The sequence below is a fragment of the Musa acuminata genome, chromosome BXJ2-5, assembly GCF_036884655.1.
Source record: "Musa acuminata AAA Group cultivar baxijiao chromosome BXJ2-5, Cavendish_Baxijiao_AAA, whole genome shotgun sequence".
NCBI classification, from domain to species: Eukaryota; Viridiplantae; Streptophyta; class Magnoliopsida; order Zingiberales; family Musaceae; genus Musa; species Musa acuminata.
Window position 1 is genome coordinate 15,103,613 of NC_088342.1, and position 23,072 is coordinate 15,126,684.

The 23,072-nt window shown below is 41.1% G+C and overlaps 2 protein-coding genes across 2 annotated transcripts; one reads left to right on the plus strand and one right to left on the minus strand.

The window, feature by feature from the left end:
• The first annotated feature begins 18,165 nt into the window (after window positions 1–18,165).
• LOC135612547 (amino acid transporter AVT3B-like) lies at window positions 18,166–19,721 on the plus strand. Its single transcript, XM_065108961.1, has one exon. It carries the CDS (start codon window positions 18,251–18,253, stop codon window positions 19,559–19,561), a length of 1,311 nt encoding a protein of 436 aa, XP_064965033.1. The 5' UTR covers window positions 18,166–18,250; the 3' UTR covers window positions 19,562–19,721.
• Window positions 19,722–21,067: 1,346 nt separating this feature from the next.
• Window positions 21,068–22,832, minus strand: LOC103973444 (NAC domain-containing protein 22). Its single transcript, XM_009388008.3, has 3 exons — window positions 22,604–22,832; window positions 22,231–22,514; window positions 21,068–21,671 (listed from the first exon to the last, which is right to left on the minus strand). The coding sequence occupies exons 1-3, from the start codon at window positions 22,767–22,769 to the stop codon at window positions 21,336–21,338; spliced, it is 786 nt and encodes a 261-aa protein (XP_009386283.1). The 5' UTR covers window positions 22,770–22,832; the 3' UTR covers window positions 21,068–21,335.
• Between the last annotated feature and the right edge of the window lie 240 nt (window positions 22,833–23,072).

Here is a 23,072-nt window from a genome sequence, read left to right on the forward strand (position 1 = left end):
GTGACTCATGATTAAGTTTTTATTGTAGATTTAAAGATGTTAAAAATTTATATGTTTTATCTGATAATTCCTGATATTACTGTTTATCTTTAATCTTATCTGGATTAAAATATTATTAGATTAAAATATGTTATCTAAAATCTTTTGTGATATTCATTAATTTGAAATTTAAAATATGCTATTCTGAATGATTTAGAATTTGACTAGAATATGTTGAAATTTTATATGTATTGAAAGTATGATTTTTATGTGAATTTAGAAGGTTATTTCATTATATTACAGTTTATGTCTTTTAATGTATTATGATTTTCATTTAAATTAGAATGTTATTTCCTTGTTTTAAATCTTATCTCCTTGTCTATCATTCAATGCATTATTATATTTTTTTTGTTTATATTGCTAATGAATATATGTTGCGGTATGAAATTATATATTATTTAGATTGAAATTACTCACAGGCCAGGCCCAACCCATAGGTCAGGCCATAGCCTATTGGCTAGGCCTAATCAGTAGACCAGGCCCAGCCCGTAGGCCAGGCCCAACCCACGGATTAGGCCTTGGCCCGTAGGCTAACCCAGCCTAACCATCATGGGCGATCACATGCGATGCATATGACAAGTCCATGGGCTAAGGCTGGGCTAGCTTTGTGTGATGCATGCCCAGTCATGTATAATGCACATGACTAGTAGATGAGCTGGCTTGATCTAGCTCAATATTATTGTTGGATTTGAGCTCAAGTATTGATTGAACTAAACTAGGCTTGATTAGTCTAGATCAATTCAGGGTGATTTCAAATTGATTGACTTATTTAAGTTAGTTTAACCTAAATTGAACCTAATCTAATCCAAATTATACTAGTCTAGGGTAGTTCCAGACCAGTTAAATAAGGATTAGAGATCGGTTCAGTTAGGTCCTAGTAAATTGAGTTCAATTGGACCAATTGAACTAGAGTTCAAGTCAATTGAGGGCTAATTTGTATTATTTGATATTGATGATATTTGAAAGAAATGTTTAAATGTGTTATTTCATCCCTATATGGACATGACTAGTGTGAGATTATGTTATTTCCCTGCCAAGGGCAGGTAGGGCGATTCCCTTCGGGGATTAACGGGCCGTCAGACGTGGCGGCTGGACAGTTCCTCCATCCGCTGTTGGGAGGAACGTGTCCCCACTTTGGCGGGTGTGGGACACCACTCCATCCGCTGTTGGGAGTGTGATATGAGTTTGCCTCCATCCGCTATTGGGAGAACACAAACTCATCCCGTAGGATAAAGCCTCTCCATCCGCTGTTGGGGGAGTGCTCCTTCGGGTATTTGATATACGCCAATGGGATGATTGATTGAATTTTGGTCATGTATTTATCTTGATTTGACTTTTGGGGTTCCTACTCAGCGTTGCTGAATTTTCTTTGTTTTTTGATTTTCAGAGCAGCCTCCCTCTAGTACTAAATCAGATTCCAGTGGAGAGCGGACCTTCCTCTACCGCTAGGTAGAGCCACTATGATGACTCTTGAAGTTAACATCACTATGTTTACTTTTCTATTTGTAATTTGATGAATAAATGAATTGTAATAAATGGTTATAGATGATGAATAAAGTGATGTTTATCTATTTGGCCTGTGTGGAAAAAAAAAAAATTTCAGGATGTGACATCTTTTTATGGTATCAGAGCATTGTCTAGGGCCTGTAGGTGTATTAGGTCCCTTGATTGGTTCTAACCAATGATTATCTTTAATCTATTATAGGAGTAATGGAGCCAATTCCAGAGATTAGTGGTCCTATCACTCGGGGTGCTTATGGTCGCAATGCTATCGGTCTACGCACTCGGAGAGGTGTTCAAACAAATAATAACTTGGAAGCTCCACGCATCGTAGAGCAAACTCAATCCTCACGTACACCTGTCACTGATTATAGACCAGCTTCTCTGACTTCGCAGAATGCCCCTCATGCCCCAGCACCCGTCAATGCTCAAGATAATGTACACGGAGTCCTCAATGCTATTAGAGGATATTTTAAGCGTCAAGAGGAACGAGATGAAATTCCATGGGGTAGGAATAATACTTTAGATTACTTTAAGAGATTGGGACCACCAGGTTTTGAAGGCAAGCCAGATCCAATCTTTGTTGAACGTTGGATTCGTCAAGTGGAAAAGACATTCGAAGCTATCGAATGTAGGGAAAATCAGAAAGTGTCTTTCGCTTCTTTCATTTTGGAAGGGAAGGCAGACACTTGTGGACCTCAAAAAAGAAGATGTTAGAGGCAGGAGGTAATGTAGTAACTTGGGAGCAGTTTAAAGATGCATTTTATGAGCAGTTCTTTCCTGATTCAGTTCGCTTTGAGAAACAACAAGAGTTCCTTAGCATCCACCAAGGAAATAGAACTGTAATGGAATATGATCATCATTTCACTGAGTTGGCTCAGTTCTCTCCACATATTGTTTTTAATGAAAGTCAAAGAGCTCGTCATTTTGAGAGGGGACTTCGATCATCAATTAGAAAGTCTGTTGCAGTACTGATTTTACCAACATATGCTGAAGTGTTAAATCGAGCTTTGGTGGTAGAGAAATTAGATAATGAATTACAACAAGCAAAGGATCGAAAGCGACCTTTTAGTGCTGCACCATTTACGTACGGGGGATCACATTCTGGACCCTCAAAGAAAGGAAAAGGCAAACAGTTCGGGCATCAACAAGCAGGAGCTCCTAGCAATCAAGTTTTTATAAGATGTTATTTCTGTGGGAAGACAGATCATGTTTCCACCTCATGCCCCATGGGACAATGCGTATGTTTTTATTGTCAACAACCCGGGCACATGTCGAAGGATTGCCCACGGAAGCAACATCAACGCCGAGCTCCACCCCAAACAACTGGACAACAACAGCTACGACCGAGAGAGGAAGGATAGGCAAGAGTCTACGCACTGACTCACCAAGATGCTGAAGCCTCGGGATCTATTATTAAAGGTATCATCACACTCTGTGGTATGCCAGCATCTGTGCTTATTGATTCTGGTTCTACGCATTCTTTTATATCACCTTGTTTTGCTATGAAACTGCATAAGAATCGTGAGACAATGAATAATGCATTAATGGTAGTAACACCGGTTGGAAACTCTTTGATAGTTGATCATATATATAGAAACTGTGTTATTACTATTGAAAGTCACGATTTGCTAGTAGATCTTATTCTGCTAGAATTTCAAGATTTTGACGCTATCTTGGGTATGGACTGACTTTCCGCATACCATGCAAGTGTCGATTGTTTTCGGAAGACTGTTACTTTCTCACCTCTAGATCAACCACCTTTCAAGTTCATCGGGATTCAAGAAAAGTTGCCTTCTATTATTTCAGCCTTGAGTGCTACCCAACTATTACTGAAGGGATGTCAGGGATACTTGGCCTTTATTTCTGGAGAAGAATCTAAGAAGCCAGTATTAAAGGACATCCCCATTGTACGGGATTTTCCAGATGTTTTTCCTGAAGATCTACTTGCACTGCTACCAAATAGACAGATTGAATTTACAATTGATCTTCTACCTGGTATTGCACCTATTTCTAAACCTTCATATAGAATGGCACCAATTGAGTTGGAGGAGTTAAAGAAACAGATCCAAGAGCTTTTAGACAAGGGTTTTATTCGACCTAGTGTATCACCTTGGGGTGCCCCTATCCTATTTGTGAAGAAGAAAGATGGATCTATGCGACTATGCATCGATTATAGACAACTCAACCAAGTGACCATAAAGAATAAATATCCTCTTCCTCGAATAGATGACATGTTTGATCAACTTCAAGGTACTCAGGTATACTCAAAGATTGATTTGAGATCCGGGTATCATCAACTAAAGATAAGGGAAGGAGACATACAGAAAACTGTTTTTAGAACAAGATATGGTCATTATGAATTCTTAGTAATGCCTTTTGGACTCACAAATGCACTAGCTGCCTTCATGGATCTCATGAATAGAGTGTTCCACCCTTATCTCGATAAATTTGTAATTATGTTTATTGATGATATCTTGATCTACTCCAAAAGCATAGCAGAGCATGAACACCATCTTAAGACAGTTCTGGAAGTCCTGAGGCAAGAGAAACTATATGCCAAGTTAAGTAAGTGTAACTTTTGGCTCAATGAAATTATGTTTCTCGGTCATGTAATTTCGAGCGCTGGCATATCTGTTGACCCTCACAAGATTGAAGCTGTGATAAAATAGAAGCAGCCTTCTAATGTTTCAGAGATTAGAAGCTTCTTGGGTTTGGCTAGATACTATAGAAGATTCGTAGAAGGCTTTTCAAAAATAGCAGCACCATTGACCAAGTTGACACAAAAGAACATAAAATTCATGTGGGATGATAAATGTCAACAAAGTTTTCAAGAATTGAAGAAGAAATTAACCAGTGCTCCTATCTTGGTGATTCCTTCAGGGGGAGAAGGTTTTGTAGTGTATAGTGATGCCTCACTACAAGGGCTTGGTTGCGTTCTAATGCAAAACGAGAGGGTAGTTGCTTATGCATCAAGGCAATTAAAGCCTCATGAAAAGAACTATCCTACTCATGACTTAGAACTAGCAGCTATCATTTTTGCACTGAAAATTTGGAGGCATTATCTATATGGACAGACTTTCGAAATCTTCATAGATCATAAGAGTCTCAAATATATTTTCACACAGAAAGATTTAAATATGAAACAAAGAAGATGGTTGGACTTTCTAAAGGATTATGATTTTAATATCAACTATCATCCTGGAAAAGCTAATGTAGTTGCTGATGCCTTAAGCAGAAATACCTACAGTCTTGTAGCCTATATGAATATTCAAAGGAATTCTATGATAACGGAGTTAGCAGACTTAAAACTTAAACTTTTATCGGAGACAAATAAAGGTTTTCTTGTGTGTTTGATGGCACAATCATTTTTGGTGGAAAAGGTTAAAGAAGGTCAAAAGGAAGATACATATCTTCAAATGATAGTTAAGGAAATAGCTCAAGGATCTAGACCTGAATTCTTCCAAGCCGAAGATGGTTCTATTACATTCCACAATCGACTTTGTGTTCCCGAAAGCCATCCAGTAAAGATGCAATTATTAGAGGAGGCACATAGATCAAAATTTAATATCCATCCCGGGACTACTAAGATGTATCGAGATTTACGCCAAAACTATTGGTGGCGTGGTATGAAGAGAGATATAGCAGAGTTTGTTTCTAAATGTCTGATATGTCAACAAGTGAAGATAGAACATCGAGTACCTGCGGGAAAGTTGCAAAGGATTTCGATTCCTGAATGGAAGTGGGAGCAAGTCACTATGGATTTTGTGATAGGATTACCCAAGACTGTGAAAGGATATGACGAAATTTGGGTAATAGTAGACAGGCTTACTAAATCTGCTCACTTCCTTCCTATTAACAAGAAGTATTCATTGGATAAACTAGCAAGCTTATATATTAAGGAAATCATTCGATATCATGGGGTGCCAGTTAGCATTATCTCAGATAGAGATCCAAGATTCACATCTAAATTTTGGGGAAGTCTACAAAAATCTTTGGGCACGCAGTTAAAATTTAGTACAGCTTTCCACCCCCAAACTGATGGCCAATCTGAAAGGACAATACAAACTCTTGAAGATCTCTTAAGAGCATGTGCTTTAGACTTTGGTGGGAGTTGAGATATGCACTTGTATCTAATTGAGTTTTCTTATAATAATAGTTACCACTCTAGCATACATATGGCTCCATTTGAAGCTCTTTATGGAAGAAAGTGCAGATCACCTGTATATTGGGATGAGGTGGGAGAACGGAAGCTTTTGGGGCCTCAATTAATTCAAAAAGATGCTGATAATATTCGAATTATACGCCAAAGATTATTAACAGCTCAAAGTCGTCAGAAAAGTTATGCAGATCGAAGGCGAAGAGATCTAGAGTTCGAAGTTGGTGAGCACGTCTTCTTAAAGGTGTCGCCAACCAAGGGAGTTATGAGGTTTGGTCAAAGGGGAAAGTTAGCCCCAAGATTTATTGGCCCATTTGAGATCTTACAAAAGGTTGGGTCTGTAGCATACATATTGGCATTGCCCCCGGCTTTCGCTAGCATCCATGATGTATTCCACGTGTCAATGCTTCGAAGATATATCAGGGATCCATCACATGTCATATCTTACCAACCTCTACAATTACAAGATGATGCCAAGTTTAGAGAACAACCAACCTAGATCTTGGAAAGAAAAGAACATGTTCTAAGGAACAAAATTATACCTTTGGTAAAGATTTGTTGGCAACACCATTCAGACCAAGAGGCAACATGGGAAAGAGAAGAAGATATGCGAGAGCAGTATCCTCATCTATTCTATTAAGGTAAGCTAAATTTGGGGACCAAATTTCCTATAGGAGGGGAGAAATGTAATCACATCAAATATTTAAGTTATGAATTGATTTCCTTTCCTTACTTGTTATTATAATTTAAGGAAATCTTAATCTACTTCCTTGTTTGTTGATATGAATTAAGGAAATAACTAGTAAGTATTCCAAATATGATGATATCATATTTGTTAGTATATTAAATGGAAATAATTTATATTAAATAAATACAAAAATTAAAATTTATTTCCCATAATAGAGGCTCACCTCCTCCTATTTAAAGGGATGGATTTCTCTCCTTCGTTCCTCACCTAGTCGAGCCTGCCAGCGGGAGGAACGAGGAGTTATACCCTGTTGACAAGAGAACGAGGAGTTACACCCTATTGACAAGAGGTAGGTTTCCCTGCCTTTCTTAAATTTACAAGTTTTAGTTTTTATTTTGATTCTTTGAATGTTGAAAGCTTGTAGTTTGAAAAAATGTTTATCAATTCTTTAAATGTTAAATTTCTTATTATTATATTAAAGTAATCACTTGTATAATGGTGACCCATGATTAAGTTTTTATTGTAGATTTAAAGATGTTAAAAATTTATATATTTTATCTGATAATTCCTGATATTACTATTTATCTTTAATCTTATTTGGATTAAAATATTATTAGATTAAAATATGTTATCTAAAATCTTTTGTGATATTCATTAATTTGAAATTTAAAATATGCTATTCTGGATGATTTAGAATTTGATTAGAATATGTTGAAATTTTATATGTATTGAAAGTATGATTTTTATGTGAATTTAGAAGGTTATTTCATTATATTACAGTTTATGTCTTTTAATGTATTATGATTTTCATTTAAATTAGAATGTTATTTCCTTGTTTTAAAGTTTATCTCCTTGTCTATCATTCAATGCATTATTATGTTTTTTGTTTATATTGCTAATGAATATATGTTGCGGTATGAAATTATATATTATTTGGATTGAAATTGCTCACAGGTCAGGCCCAACCCATAGGTCAGGCCACAGCCTATTGGCTAGGCCTAATCAGTAGACCAGGCCCAGCCCGTAGGCCAGGCCCAACCCACGGATTAGGCCTTGGCCCGTAGGCTAACCCAACCTAACCATCATGGGTGGTCACATGCGATGCACATGACCAGTCCATGGGCCAAGGCTGGGCTAGCTTTGTGTGATGCATGCCCAGTCATGTATAATGCACATGACTAGTAGATGAGCTGGCTTGATCTAGCTCAATATTATTGTTGGATTTGAGCCCAAGTATTGATTGAACTAAACTAGGCTTGATTAGTCTAGATCAATTCAGGGTGATTCCAAATTGATTGACTTATTCAAGTTAGTTTAACCTAAATTGAACCTAATCTAATCCAAATTATACTAGTCTAGGGTGGTTCCAGACCAGTTAAATAAGGATTAGAGATCGGTTCAGTTAGGTCCTAGTAAATTGAGTTCAATTGGACCAATTGAACTAGAGTTCAAGTCAATTGAGGGCTAATTTGTATTATTTGATATTGATGATATTTGAAAGAAATGTTTAAATGTGTTATTTCATCCCTATATGGACATGACTAGTGTGAGATTATGTTATTTCCCTGCCAAGGGCAGGTAGGGCGATTCCCTTCGGGGATTAACGGGCCGTTAGACGTGGCGGCTGGATAGTTCCTCCATCCGCTGTTGGGAGGAACGTGTCCCCACTTTGGCGGGTGTGGGACACCACTCCATCCGCTGTTGGGAGTGTGATATGAGTTTGCCTCCATCCGCTGTTGGGAGAACACAAACTCATCCCGTAGGATAAAGCCTCTCCATCCGCTGTTGGGGGAGTGCTCCTTCGGGTATTTGATATACGCCAATGGGATGATTGATTGAATTTTGGTCATGTATTTATCTTGATTTGACTTTTGGGGTTCCTACTCAGCGTTGCTGAATTTTCTTTGTTTTTTGATTTTCAGAGCAGCCTCCCTCTAGTACTAAATCAGATTCCAGTGGAGAGCGGACCTTCCTCTACCGCTAGGTAGAGCCACTAGGATGACTCTTGAAGTTAACATCACTATGTTTACTTTTCTATTTGTAATTTGATGAATAAATGAATTGTAATAAATGGTTATAGATGATGAATAAAGTGATGTTTATCTATTTGGCCTGTGTGGAAATAAAAATATATATATATATATTCAGGATGTGACAATAGGTCTCTACCTTTCCATCTACTCTGATCTTTTTCTTAAAGATCCACTTGCAACCGATGGGTACAATACCTTTTGGTGCATCAACTAGGTTCTAAACCTTGTTGGAGTATATAGAATCCATCTCAGAATTCATGGCTTCTTGTCACTTCCCGGAGTCTATACTCATAATAGCCTCCTCGTAGGTTTAAAGATCAATATCCTCAATATCCTCTCCTCTAATATGTCCCATATATCTCTCAGGAAGATGGGATACTCTACCAGACCTACGTAAAGCTAAAACTTGTGTGTTAGATACCTGAACAGACTCAGGCTGTAGAGTGGTGCTTGAGCTTGGTTCTCTAACCTCGCTCAACTCTATCATACTCCTACTATCTCCGCCAAGAATGTGTTCCTTCTCAAGGAACATTGCTCTCTTAGCTACAAAGACCTTTTGGTCCTCGAGATGATAGAAATAATACCCACAAGTTTCTTTGGGGTATCCCATGAACTTGCACCGCTCTGTCCTCGATTCCAACTAATCGAGGTTGTGTCTTTTAACATGGGCAGGGCAGCCCTAAATCTTAACAACCTTAATATCGATCTTCTTCCCTTTCCATATCTCATATGGTGTAGACACTACCGACTTAGTTGGAACTCTGTTTAAAAGGTAAGCTGCGGTCTCTAGGGCATATTCTCAAAATGAGATAGGTACATCAGCAAAACTCATCATGGACCGTATCATGTCTAATGTGTACAATTTCTCCTTTCAAAGACACCATTGAGCTGAGGTGTATAAGGAGGTGTCCATTGGGATAATATCTCATGGTCCTTAAGGAACAGAGTAAACTATGTACTTAAGTACTCACCTCCTCGATCTGATCGAAGAGTTTTGATACTCTTTTCAGTCTGGTTCTCCACTTCATTCTTATACTCTCTGAATTTCTCAAAGGCCTCGGACTTATACTTCATTATGTATACATATCCATACCTTGAAAAATCATCAGTAAAGGTAATGAAATAGGAGTAACCACCAATGGCATGAGGGTCCACATACATCACTATGTATGAGTTCCAACAGCTCAGTGGCTCTCTCTCTAATTCCACTAAATGGAGAGTTGGTCAGTTTTCCACAAAGCAAGGCTCGCAAGTTGCATATGACTCATAGTCAAATGGATCTAGATATCCATCATTTAACAACTTTTGAATCCTTTCCTCATGGATGTGACCTAGCCTACAATGCCATAGGTATACACTGTTCACCTAATCTCGTTTCCTCTTAGACACACTTACATTTATGATATGTGGAGTAGTGTATAGCATAAATAAACCATTATACAATGTTCCTTTTGTGATGATTTCATCATCTAATAATATCGAACAACCATTGTTCTCAAAAACTAATTTATATCCACTAACTATCAAATATAAAATAGAGATTATATTTTTTATAATAGAAGGAACAAAATAACATGCATCTAATACAATAAAAGCTCCACTAGGCAGATGTAGAGCGATCTCGTCAATAGCTACTACATCAACTTTTATTCCATTGCCCATCTTGAGGTCCATCTTGCCTCTCTCTAGTCTCCTAGACCTTGCCAGAACCTGTAATGAATTGCATATATGATAAGCACTATCGGTATCCAATACTCATGTGTTATCATAAGAGTCTGACAAATGGAGACTGATCATGAATGTACCTGAAGCTTCTCCAAGCTTTTGTTTCGCCCTCTCTATAAGGTACTCTTTGCAGTTCCTCTTCCAATGCCTATCTTTGCCATAGTGGAAGCATTGGCCTTGTCCTTTGCTAGGTATTTCTTAGCAACCTTTGCTTTACCTGGTCTGCCCTTGTCCTTGCCCTTCTTAAGGGACTTTTCTACTTTCCTTTTCTTTCTAGTCTTACTAGTGTAGAGAATTGGCTTCTCTTTCTTAATAGTACTCTCTGCCTCCCTCAACATATTGAGGAGCTCTGGGAAAGTCACCTTAAGCTTGTTCATATTAAAATTCATTATGAATTGTGAAAAGGAATCTGGTAGGAACTGAAGCACAATGTCTGCACAAAATTTTCCTCTAAGACCATTCCTAGTCCTATGAGTTCCTCTATCCACTCAATCATCTTTAAGACATGGTTCTGAACCAGTGTCCCATTAGTCATCCTAGTGCGGAAGAGGCTCTTGGATATCTCATATCGATGAGTCCTTCCCTATTCCTCAAACAATTTACGAACATGTAGGAGAATGGATCGGCATCCATCTTTTTATGTTGTCTCTGTAACTTAGGAGTCATAGAGCCCAACATGTAGCACTGAGCAAGAGTGGAGTCATCAATGTACTTCATATAGCGAGCAATCTCATCCTCGCTTGCCCCTTCCTCGGGCATAGGCATCACTGTATCAAAGACGTACACGATTTTCTCCACCGTGAGAACAATTCTTAAGTTGTGGAGCTAATCCGTATAATTTAGACTAGTGAGGCGATTGGCATCAAGTATGCCACATAAGGGATTTGAAACTGACATTTTCTGAAAATAAAGATACAACAGAAATGAATGACATACAAATTTTACAAGAAATAAACAATCAAGATATGGGCTTCTATCTTAATATACTCCCACTATTTTACTAGCGAGTCATGCGACACCCTCAGCATGTGAAACGAAAGTCTCTGGTAGAGTTCTAATGGGGATTAGGATCCAATCAGCGTCTTAGTATAACCTTGAGGGACTCGACCAATCACACTAATCCCAAAAGGTAAGCAACTCTTGCCGATCATAATTCCTTGTGATTCCCGTCTTGTTCGACCTCTGAGTCACCATGGTCTCGAGAGACTCAACCAACCATGATACTCGGTTAAGTTAACACCATCATTACAAGATGAGTCTGATTTGATGATATACCCTCAAGGGACTCGACCAAGCATACCAAGTCCTCAAGTCATCGGTGACATCTCTATGTCATAAGCAAGATAGCGAATCACGATATAGGTGAGCCTCGAGGGACTTGACTAACTCAACCTATACTAGGAATCGATTCCTACCTATAATGATGGAAGGCCACATGGGTCAATTTAATTACCTCACGTTTACCAACTTAATATTATTGAGAGAGATGTTTCCATGATTTGACCTTCTAATATGATATGTCACACATATACATATTTAATATATATCTACATCACATGCAAATATATATACATATCTAATATGTGTATAAGCAATCACACTAGATGATTATGGACCACAACCTAATGTGATCAGGCCCGAGCCAGTAGGCCTACTCACTCACATCAAGATCTATGTGTGCAATGGTGCATCTTCATGCCCTATAATCGTCCATCTCATCCTCGTCAGTTCCATCGACATCTTGATGCATCTTTATGCATCGCGATAGTCTGTCTCGTGGGTCTCGCTATCGCATCCACGCTCCCGCTATACCTTCTTATGTGATTATAACTTAATCATAGGCACGCAAGCCCGACAATAAACAAGAAATATAATGGAGGCTCGCAGACCTCAATAATAATAATCACAAGTACACACATTACACGATCCATGATCATTCGTCCACACATCAAACATCACATGTATCAATCATTATCATGTAGGACTACTAGATAATAATAAAAAATAATAATCAACTAAACCTTTTAATTAATTAATATTTTCGAAAAACAGGGACATGTAGGGAATTTCTGAATTCCTAGGGGTATTTTCATAATTTAGACAAAAGACAAAAACTGAAATTTCTCAAATTCCGAGGGGCAAAAATATCTTTTTGCCTAAAACCCTAACCCCCTTTCCCCTGCTACAGCCGTCACCTTCGCCGCCGCCACCCTACCGGTGGTAGGCTATACGGCGGAGGGCGGGGGCGGTGCCCTCACCTGCAAGCGACACGCCCGTTGGTGGTGCTGCCCCATCGGGTGACCGCCTCTATAGTGGGGTTTTGCCCGTGGGAGCAGCGGTCGTAGGTACCGTTGCCCTATGGCGCCTAATCCTGTGGGAGAAGCAGCCGTAGGTGCCGCTACCCCGTGGCGCCTTTGCCCGCGAGTCCAACACCCGCAAGCGTCGCCCTTGTGTGCCACCGCTATAGGCGGACTACCTGCACGAAGATGGCAGCAAGTAGGCAGCCATCCTTGAGCGCAGCAAGGGTAGCAACAGTTGCTGCCCTTCGTCGTCTATTGTGTTAACAATTTAACATCAAAATTCTTCCTAAACATAATACACGCAGTTCAAAACCAATCATTCGCACGAACAACCTGGCTTTGATACCACTGTTGGAAAATCTTAGGAGCGACATCACATGTGTAGTGGAAGAGCGAGAAAAATAAAATCCCCAATTTCCCAAAAAGATGTTCATCATCATGCAAAGATTGGTGCACAAAAATTCGTGAAACAAACTGCGTATAGAATTGATTGTGTTACCTAGGGAGATCGTATATCCCTGTTTCCTTACAAATCTCTAGGAGAGGGTGAAGGAGGTCAAGTGTCCTCCTCTCTTACGGTGATCCACATAATAGGGCTGCGACGACGCTCCTCAAAACTCCAGGCCTACTCTGAGGTGGAGATGGGGAGGAGAATAGTAGAGGCAAGCAAAGGCTCTAGACTATAAACACTAAATCCCTCCTATTTATGGAGGTTCCCTATCAAACCCTAATAGATCCTCCCCTATTGGGTATTGGATCTACATCCAATTACTCAAGCCTTTTAGATTAGTGGATCTCTATCCAATATTCTCTCATGGGCTCTTATTGGATCTCGTCCATGGGATCCAATAATTGAGGGGCTTATTAGATATCCAATAAGATAGGGGCTCTAGCGGATATCTCATATCCAAACCTCTACTCATCACAATACCTACCATATATGTGTGACCCTCTAGGCCTAATATTGAGCTGGCCGTGAGTCATACCTGTCAGAACTCCTTCTAACTTAGTGAATTATTATCTCTATAATAATTCACTCGACTCATCGACTACGGACGTACTAGGCCACTACGCCATAGTCCCGAGATGATATAAGAGAATCTAATCCATTGGACTTGTCTGTCCTTAGTTACCGTATACTTATAGTCCCTCATCCATCTAATATCCCAGAGACTGTATATCGAGTATGGTGCTGCCAGACCCATACGGTTTCTTCTCAAGTCTCGCTCTAATTGGATTCTCTTGGAGAACTCTTTCTCTCTTAATCCGAATGACCCTAGCTAGAGATTTGCTTGAGCAAGAACATATGGGATATTCCTCTCATGATGTTGAGAGTGGATGATCCTCTATCAACACTCAATAGCCCTCATAAGGTCAACTACCACTCCCAATGACCAGCTGTACTAGATCTGGGACATCCAAACCTATAAGTTTGGTATCAAAGAGTGGAGTACTCATATAGGACATCCTTAATGTCTCAAGTCTAAGGACTATATATACCACTAGGACTACGGAATCACTGTCTGACAATAAGGCATTATCAACCATCCAACATTCTGTAAACGGATCAATCAGTGAACTCATTCTCCAATGAGCACCTGTACTGTATCCCTAATGTCCCCACACGAGCAGCTATGAGACCAGCTGCATCTATCATATGGACGGATATACAGCACACCAGTCTATCTGGTTATTACGATATCCCTCTCGAGTAACCTATGACCGGGATTATTCAGGATCTGTGTTTAAAGGTGAATCGATCTCATTATCGTGATCTCATCATGATCTGATTCCCATTACACAAATCCAAGGACATCATAATATATACATACATATATGTAATAGTTAATATAAAGTGATAAATGCCAAAATATAATAAGCAAAAGGATTCCATATCAAGTCACATGTGTCATTACTCACGTGATTGGCTTGTTGGGCACCTATAACTAGCACTAATAGGTTTCACCTGTTAGGTCACTATTTGGGCCTTTCACTTGGCCCAACACAACCCAAACTTGGGCCTAATTAGCCCCTAATTGAGTTGGCCCAATTTCAATCCAATTATGTGCTAACTATGAATTTTAAGGCACACAATAAACTAAATAAGTCCGATAAGTCTAGGTTTCTTCTAGCGAACTTCCGAAGATCTCTCGGCAATATTCCAGCGGACTCTCGGCAAGCTCCTGGACTTCACGATGATCTTCTTGGTGAGTTCCGATAAGCTTCTTTGGCAAGCTTCAGGACTTCTTAGTTGGTTCCGGCAAAACTTCCGACGAACGTCCGGACTTCCGACGAACTCTCAAACTCCCAACGAAATCACGTTCTTGACTCCGGAACTTCATTTTGCTTTATGCCTTGCTATCGTAGTTAAGTAGATATAAAAACACACTTCAATCTAGATAATTATTACTAAGCATGAATCATGTCGACCGGCATGTCATTGGTCCATCGACGCTTCGTCCGATTCTTCGGTGCATCGTCCTCTCTTGTGACCTATTGTCCAATCGACTAGTTGACCTCTGCAACTCTGATATCCTTGGCATAATATCCACTCTTCTTGGCCCGATGCATGAATCCATGGCTCGAAGCCTTCTGTCGATATGTCAACAGATCCTTCGGCGCGACGTCCAATCTTCTGACATGTTTCTTTGGCCCAACATGATTCTTCCTGCTTTAAATGTCTCTCCCTGATCGAAGCATCCTACGTCACTCAAAATGCATATCAAATCGTAAACACTTATCAATTGGTTTCATCATCAAAATACAAGATTCAACAGAACCATGGTGGCACAATCTTCGAGATTATGTTAGGCGGTACAGTCTGGGTGGTGGGACCACCCAAACACAATCTCCGAGAGACTGTCAAGCAGTGGTAGCATCATACTGGGCAGTGATACCGCCCAATGGTAGGGTGTCAAGCGGTGGTATCACCAGACTGAGCAGTGGTATCGTTGGTACCTCGAAAATCGAGGATAAGACATTTTTAGGCTCTAAGTTTGAATCCACATGAGACCTATAAATACCTCTCTTATCTTTGGTTATAGGCCCCAAATAGATTCAAATTTGGAGCAAAAATGGTCTCATCTTGTGTTTTCAAGGTACTAGCGGTACCACCGCCAATACTGGGCAATACCACCGCTTGCATTGACAAGGGGCTAGCAGATATCTCATATTCAAACCTCTATTTGTCACAACACCTACCATATATGTGTGATCCTCTAGGCCCAATATTGAGCTGGTTGTGACTCATACCTATTATAACTCTTTCTGATTCAATGAATTATTATCTCCATAATAATTCACTTGACTCATCGACTATGGACGTACTAAACCATTACGTCATAGTCCCTAGACGATACAAGGGGATCCAATCCATTGGATATATCTGTCCTTAGTTACCGTATATCTATAGTCCCTTATCCATCTAGTATTCTAAAAACTGTATATCAAGCATGATGTTGTCAGGCCCATACATAGTCTATTTGAGTCTCGCTCGAATTAGATTCTCCCGAAGAACTCATTTCTCTCTCAATCCGAATTACCCTGGCCAGGGATTTACTTGAGCGAGAATACATGGGACATTCCTCTCGTAACACCGAGAGCATATCATCTTCTATCGATACTCAATCGCTCTCATAAGGTTGGCTATTACTCCCAATGACCAGTTGTACTATATCTGAAACTTCTAGACCTATAAACCCGATATCAAAAAATGAAGTACTCATACATGACATCTTTGGTATCTCAAGTCTAAAGACCAAACATACAATTGGAACTACGAAACTATTGTCTAAAAATAAGGTATCATTAACTATCCAATATTTCGTAAATAAATCAATTAATGAACTCATGCTCTAATAAGTACCTATAATATATCCCTAGTATCTCCACACAAGCAGTTATGAGACCAACCACCTCCATTATATGGATGGGTACATAGTACACCGGTCTATTCGATTATCTCAATGTCCTTCTCGAGTAATCTATGACCGAAAATATTTAGGATCTGTATTTACAAACAAATTAGTCCCATTATTATGATCTCGTTATGATCAACTTCTCATTGTATAGATCAAATGACATTACAACATATGTAGTAGACAATCATAAAATAAGAAAATATCAATAATAATAATAAACAAAAAAACTATGTAACGTGTCTCAAATACTATCACTCACGCGATAGGGTACCTATGACTAGTAATATAATCTAATATTAATATCAAACGGTTAAAGTCTTAATCAACTAATTTAGAATACATCTTTAAATATTTGTTTTAGTTTTAGAAAAAAATTATTAATTGCTTTTGCTTTGTTCCTTCCTATTAAGTTATGCAAGTTTTTTAACAAAATTGGGAATCAACTTTAAAAATTTGCTGTCGGGCATGTAGGAATGTGGCTTAGTGAAGGTTACGATGTATCTTATGAGGTTGGTTGATCCTGATAGTTCTTGTTGCGGCTTGTTTATCGTAAATTTGGAATATCAAGTTGTCCAATAACCTAATAACTACACCTACTTGTGTGTTTCAGAAGGTTGGTTATAACACATGCTCCTGCTAACGAGAAGGGCTTGTCAAGAAGACACGTTAGAATTTGGATGCTCATAAAAGAGAGAGGTATACATTATTTTGAAGTCGTTGTTATCCGCAATGGACATGGGCTCTAAGCTACACTAAGAAAAAGAGTCTACAATAATAATAATAAAACCGAGTCCCAATTATTTGAGGACTAAGAATAGATGTACAAAGAATATAAATTAATTTTGATTTTAAGAATCTGATCCACATCTTTCAGAGATAAATATGTTTTGAATGTAACTAAAGGTATATATTTTTTATCTTAATGTTTAAATTTCTTTATAGTTTCACAGTAAATCTAGCAGCTGATAACGAGAAAAGTGATCCTATGATATTTTTCTATTGATGTGCTTTCCATTAAATCGAGTAGCAGATAACGAGAAAGGCGAATTTTATATTCGAATTAGCAAGTAATATTTTATCTTTGTAATAGGATTCATGCCACCAACCTTTTAGGAGAAGCCAGCTTGTGAGAGTAATCAATTTGGTAACACCAAGTTTGATATCCATGTGGTTTTTCTCCGTACCCGTTGGCGTACAAAAGACCATCCTTCCTTCCCCAAGTGTTATCCTCTTTGACAGTACGATACTGCCAAATGGAAGACAGTGACAAAGGACTCAATCACCACCGCGAGCCGTGGGCAAAGTGGGCCACACTCCGACACACCTTATCTACATGCTGATCAAGCCTCTCTACAAACTTAGCATATGTACATCTTCCAAACTCTTTATCATCCATCCATGATAACATCTATCCTTTATGTTTAATTTCTATCGTTCGATATATTTTGTTATCCTAGTAAATTTATTGTCCATACATCCACCTCACCCAGAACAATGAATACCACACAATCCTACGCTCCAAAAACGTGTGATTGTCATCCGGACCACACGCACTTCGATATCGCAACTACCTGCCCAGACGAACTAGTCAGATAATCGTGTCCGTCCATTTCCGTCAATCTAAAACCGTGATCTCAGCATCACTTCATGCTGAGAAAGGTGTGCGTATACACCATTTCCAATTTCCCAATACAATATCGGCGAAGCCACGCTTCACCTTCCCATTTGCGTGGGACCCGCTGATACTATTTTATTATTTTTAGTGTCGTTATTTCTTTCTCTTTATATAATTCGTGCGACTTGACCTTTCGGGCGCGTTGTTCCCCTCAGTTCCTCTTTCTCGATTAATCTTCCTATTCTCTTTGAACGATTGGTAGACAGATTCCATGAGGTTTAGCAGCGAGGCGACCTCCTCCGGCTGCGGCTTGGACGCGAACGCGCCGCTCCTCCCGTCGGTTGCAGGGAGCGACTACCACGGGCGGCTGCTGTCGTCGCAGCCCAAGACGTTCGCGAACGTGTTCATCGCGATCGTAGGCGCCGGCGTGCTGGGGCTCCCCTACGCCTTCCGGCGCACCGGATGGGCCGCCGGCGCCATTCTCCTCCTTGCCGTCGCCGCCCTCAGCTTCCATTGCATGATGCTCCTCGTCCGCACCCGCCGCCAACTAAATCTCGGGCATTCCGCCAAGATCGCCTCTTTCGGCGACCTCGGCCTTGCCGTTGCCGGTCCCCTCGGCCGTCTCGCCGTCGACGCCATGATCGTCCTCAGCCAGGCTGGTTTCTGCATCGGCTACCTCATCTTCATCTCCAAATCCTTCACCCACCTCCTCCCCGCCTCCCTCACCTTCCTCCCCTTCCTCTCCTCCAATGCCATCTACGTGCTCACCATGCTTCCTTTCCAGCTTGGCCTCAACTCGATACAGACCCTCACCCTCCTCGCCCCGCTCAGCATCTTCGCCGACGTTGTCGACATTGGCGCTATGGGCGTCGTCATCGCCAAGGACGTCTCCATCATGCTGTCCAGCCCCCCGCCGCTCAACGCCTTCTCCGGTCCCTCCGTCCTCCTCTACGGCATCGGGGTCGCCGTCTACGCCTTCGAAGGCGTCGGCATGGTCATCCCTCTGGAGGCCGAGGCCGCCGACAAGCCCAAGTTCGGGCGCACCCTTGGCCTCTCCATGGCCTTCATCGCGCTCCTGTACGGTCTCTTCGGCGTGCTCGGCTACGCAGCCTTCGGCGAGGAGACCCGGGATATCATCACCACCAACCTCGGCGTCGGCGCTCTTAGCTTGCTTATCCAGCTGGGCCTCTGCATCAACCTCTTCTTCACGTTCCCAGTAATGATGAATCCGGTGTTCGAGGTGGCAGAGCGGTGGGTGTGCGGGAAGCGGTACTGTTGGTGGCTGCGGTGGGCCGTGGTGGTGGCGGTGAGCCTGGTGGCCACGCTGGTGCCCAACTTCGCCGACTTCCTGTCGCTGGTGGGCAGCAGCGTGTGCGTCGTGTTGGGGTTCGTGCTTCCGGCGTTGTTCCACCTCAAGGTTTTCGGCTCTGAGCTCGGATGGGCTGGCGCAACCGTAGACATCGCCATCCTCATCATCGGCTTGACGCTGGCCATCTCCGGCACTTGGTCTTCTCTCATGACCATCTTCAACTCCGTGCAGCTAGATAGGGTGCTTATTAGAAATGGATCTATCGGAATGTAAGGCAGGGGAATGGCTCTCAGCTTCTCTAGTATTAATTGACGAGAAGAGCGAGAGGGATTAGAATCATCCCAATTCTTTTATAGAATCCAGTTGTTGCTTCTCAGTCTGAATAAATTTGTATTCAAACTTGTCATTAGATGCATTATATACGAATTGGTAATGTTGATGTGCAAAATGATGCTTCTAATGTTACGCAAGATAAAAGGTAATGTCTGCATAAGGCATTATTTATCGTTGTATGCATCTTCTATTTGATCTGCTAATGGCCAATTTTAACCTATGGTGTTCTTTGCACTTCATATATCTTGTCGATGGTAGTGAAATGTTAGAAAACAGAACGCAGAATATGAACAAAGCAACGATAACAAAGCTAGGAGCCAAAGCTAGGAGCCAAAGCTAGGAGCTCCACCAGGCTCTTTCAGTTGCCCCCCAAGTATGAAAAGAAGATATTACAGGACAAATATCTAAGTCTGTTTTGGAAATGTGATGTCAAGGAAGGAGTGAAGAGGTGAAAGAAGATATTCCAGAACAAGTATCTAAGTATATTGAGGTGTAATGAAATGAAATGTAAAGGGAGGGAAGATGACGGTGTCCAAGTATCTATCATGCATGTGGGCGTGCAGGTAAGTAATAGAATGTACATCCTGTCGAGAAGAAATATATATTGCAGGAAAACGATGATTGTGAATGGACAAGAACACCGTGCAACAAATTGAAGTGTTGGGTAGCGTGACAGTTCAACTCCCCAAATGCCATCCGAATTCATCGTCCACATATCCCGCTCCTCTCCATCATCTCTCCTCGTCCAAATCCTGCAGCCTTTTTGCTCTCTCACGTCTCACGATGGATTGTTACCGATGTCGGACGTGTAAAATGATGCGCTCACGTCGTTCGATCCATCAGCAAAACCAACATCAATCAGTCTCTCAACTAATATTTTTGGGCCGTCAAACGGTGGTATCATCTCTTGCCCCTCGACTCGGATCTCATCTACAGTGATGAAACTGATAATAGACCAAGTCACTCTCAACCCCATGGAAACATTTCTATTTAACAATTTTAGAATCATAATTATAATACATTATATGTGGTCTCTTAGTTCAGTATCCACACCATGAATTATAATAAAATTTAATGTGCTTGGTTCCTTTTTGCACGCCATAGAGTGACATGGCGTGCATCAGGATGCAAAAGAAGAGAGTGGTAGAGCCGTGCGCTTGATGGTGCGCGGCATCATCATTTGTTGTCGTGTGTCAGTCATGAGTTAGATAGATATGTACTTGACTTCAACAAAATTAATCCAGAAGACGTCAGTTTTGGATTTTGGATTTCATACATAAAAAAAATTCTCTTCACTGAAATAAATGGCCCTTAGTGTCAAGTGGATTGGGCGATTAAAATCATTGTCGTCACTTGTATAAATCATAATTTACTTTTTGCCTTGCTATGCAAGTCGAATGGCAACCCGCAACCAAGAACCCCTAAATACGATACTAGATCGAACACATTAAAGTATTCTTGTTTGACGAAGCAAATTATGTTAAACAGGAATATCCACCGATTCAGAAGGAGCACCAAAGCCAACAAGAAAACTCACTCTCACACTATCCGATAACTTTTCAAACATTCTCTACACCTGGCCTACCTACCTGTGATGCTCTTTAATCAGCAAGCTAAATCAGCTGTTTCCCCTCTCTCGATCCTGACAATTATATCTTGACACCTAGCCGATTCAAGTTTCATGTTGCATATTGTCATGCAGTTTGCGTGCATGTCAGAAGTAGAGGATGTTGGCACAAGGGGACCATTGATCCAGCCATGGGCTGCGCAGCTGTGTCAGGAAGGGGTCCTGCATCCAATCAAGGCTGTCCATGGGGATTTGGAGCTCCGGGAGCTTCACAGAGCGAAAGGTCGTCGAAGTCACCTCCACCTTCTTCGGTGCCTCCATCTCCTTGACATCCATGCACTCTGAAGGAGCCGAGAAGATGGATACGTTGTCAGCCATGGCCGAGCAAATCTGGGCCTCCTTTCTCTTCTCTTCTGATGCGGCTCTTTGTTCCAACTCCTTCATCGATGTTGCTTTCCTGTAGATCTTGCAGAGCACTATGACCTGCATAAGCAAAGTATGACGCAACTAAGCCACTTTAATCTTTACCAATAGATCTAACACCGCTGCTTTTGCTATCACTTGCTACAGGAAGATTCTTAGAAAGGCAGGAATGATCGATGTAAACCCCTTTTTTTCTTGTGAATCCTTTTCTCAGTCTCCCATGCAATGATCCCTATTGCCATGGATTCCTACCTCTTGTGATATGCATAGCAGGATATGAGATATGAAGATGTACTGAATTCTGTTGCAATTTTCGTCTCGTATTGCAGCAAGCACTAGGATATCCATTAGATCATCTTCTTTTTCGTAGATCACATTCCAAGTCAATATTTATGATTCCAGTTGCCCTGGTGATCAACTTCACGATTCCATTCTACCAATGGTTGACTCACTCAGGTGGAGATTTTTTTGACTTAGTATCATGGCTAGGATTTTTGGAACACCACCAACTGGAACTTGTGTACCAGTAAATACAAAATCAATAAGTAAACACTGATCCCGAGTAAAGAACGCGATACTGATCTGTATCTTAGTATATATCAATTTGGCAGTCTTTTACCTGTTGAGGTGTGGAGATGGCGGCAGAGTAACTATCCGGCAACCGGTACTCATTCATGATCCAGTCAGTCTTGGTGCCTCGCGGCGCTCGACCCTGATAGAACACCAACGTCTTCTTCAACCCAAGGAGGTGCTTCGAGTCCGCCAGACTCCGTATCTGCCGGTCGCAGCCGGTTGCCTTCCAGAAGCCCCGTTCGGTCGTCCGGTTGGCCCGTCCCCGGTTCCCGCTCTTCCGGTCCCTCGGCACAAAGAAGTACCACTCCCTTTCCCCTACCTTCGCCAGGCCTGATCACAGCCACATACATAGCAATTAATATTTTCTCCGCAGAATTATCTTGCGAAGGAAACGGAGAGGACTTCACAAGTGTGCACACCTGGGAGCTCCCATGGGTCATAGTGGTAGATGTTAAGACTGCCAATGAAATCGAAGTCAAGTTTCTCGCCCCGCACTACTCTTCTGAGATAGAAATCTAGCAGCTCTGCCTCTGTTGGATGAAACCTAAAGCCGGGCAGATGAAGCTCGAAATCATTTCTCTCCATGTGTTGTGGCTCACAATGCTGCCCACCTGTTGTCTCTTGGAAGGGAAAGAAAGGTTCATGAAATGCTTATATGCTCGTCCAAAAGCCTCCTGCAATTCGGAGGAAAAAGGATGGAGAAGTCCAATAAGTACATGAAACTGACTCGTCCCAACCCAGCAGAATCACCAATGGGAGTAAGGTCCATTAGGTCGTACTAGGTTTTAGTTTGGTTTAAGGGCCAGTACGGATGAGACTGTTGTAATGTGAACAGGCGAGTTTAAAATGCTGCATTCCCACGATGAAGGAAGTTGCTAGGAAAGTCGC

What these genes read in the sequence shown, in the direction of transcription:
- LOC135612547 (XM_065108961.1), top strand. Translation starts at nt 18,251, where the DNA reads ATGAGGTTTAGCAGCGAGGCGACCTCCTCCGGCTGCGGCTTGGACGCG.
- LOC103973444 (XM_009388008.3), bottom strand. Translation starts at nt 22,769, where the DNA reads ATGGAGAGAAATGATTTCGAGCTTCATCTGCCCGGCTTTAGGTTTCAT. An exon ending in TGACCCATGGGAGCTCCCAG is followed by an intron (nt 22,515 to 22,603) that starts GTGTGCACACTT and finishes GGCTGTGATCAG; the next exon opens with GCCTGGCGAAGGTAGGGGAA. An exon ending in CCATCTCCACACCTCAACAG is followed by an intron (nt 21,672 to 22,230) that starts GTAAAAGACTGC and finishes TTGCTTATGCAG; the next exon opens with GTCATAGTGCTCTGCAAGAT.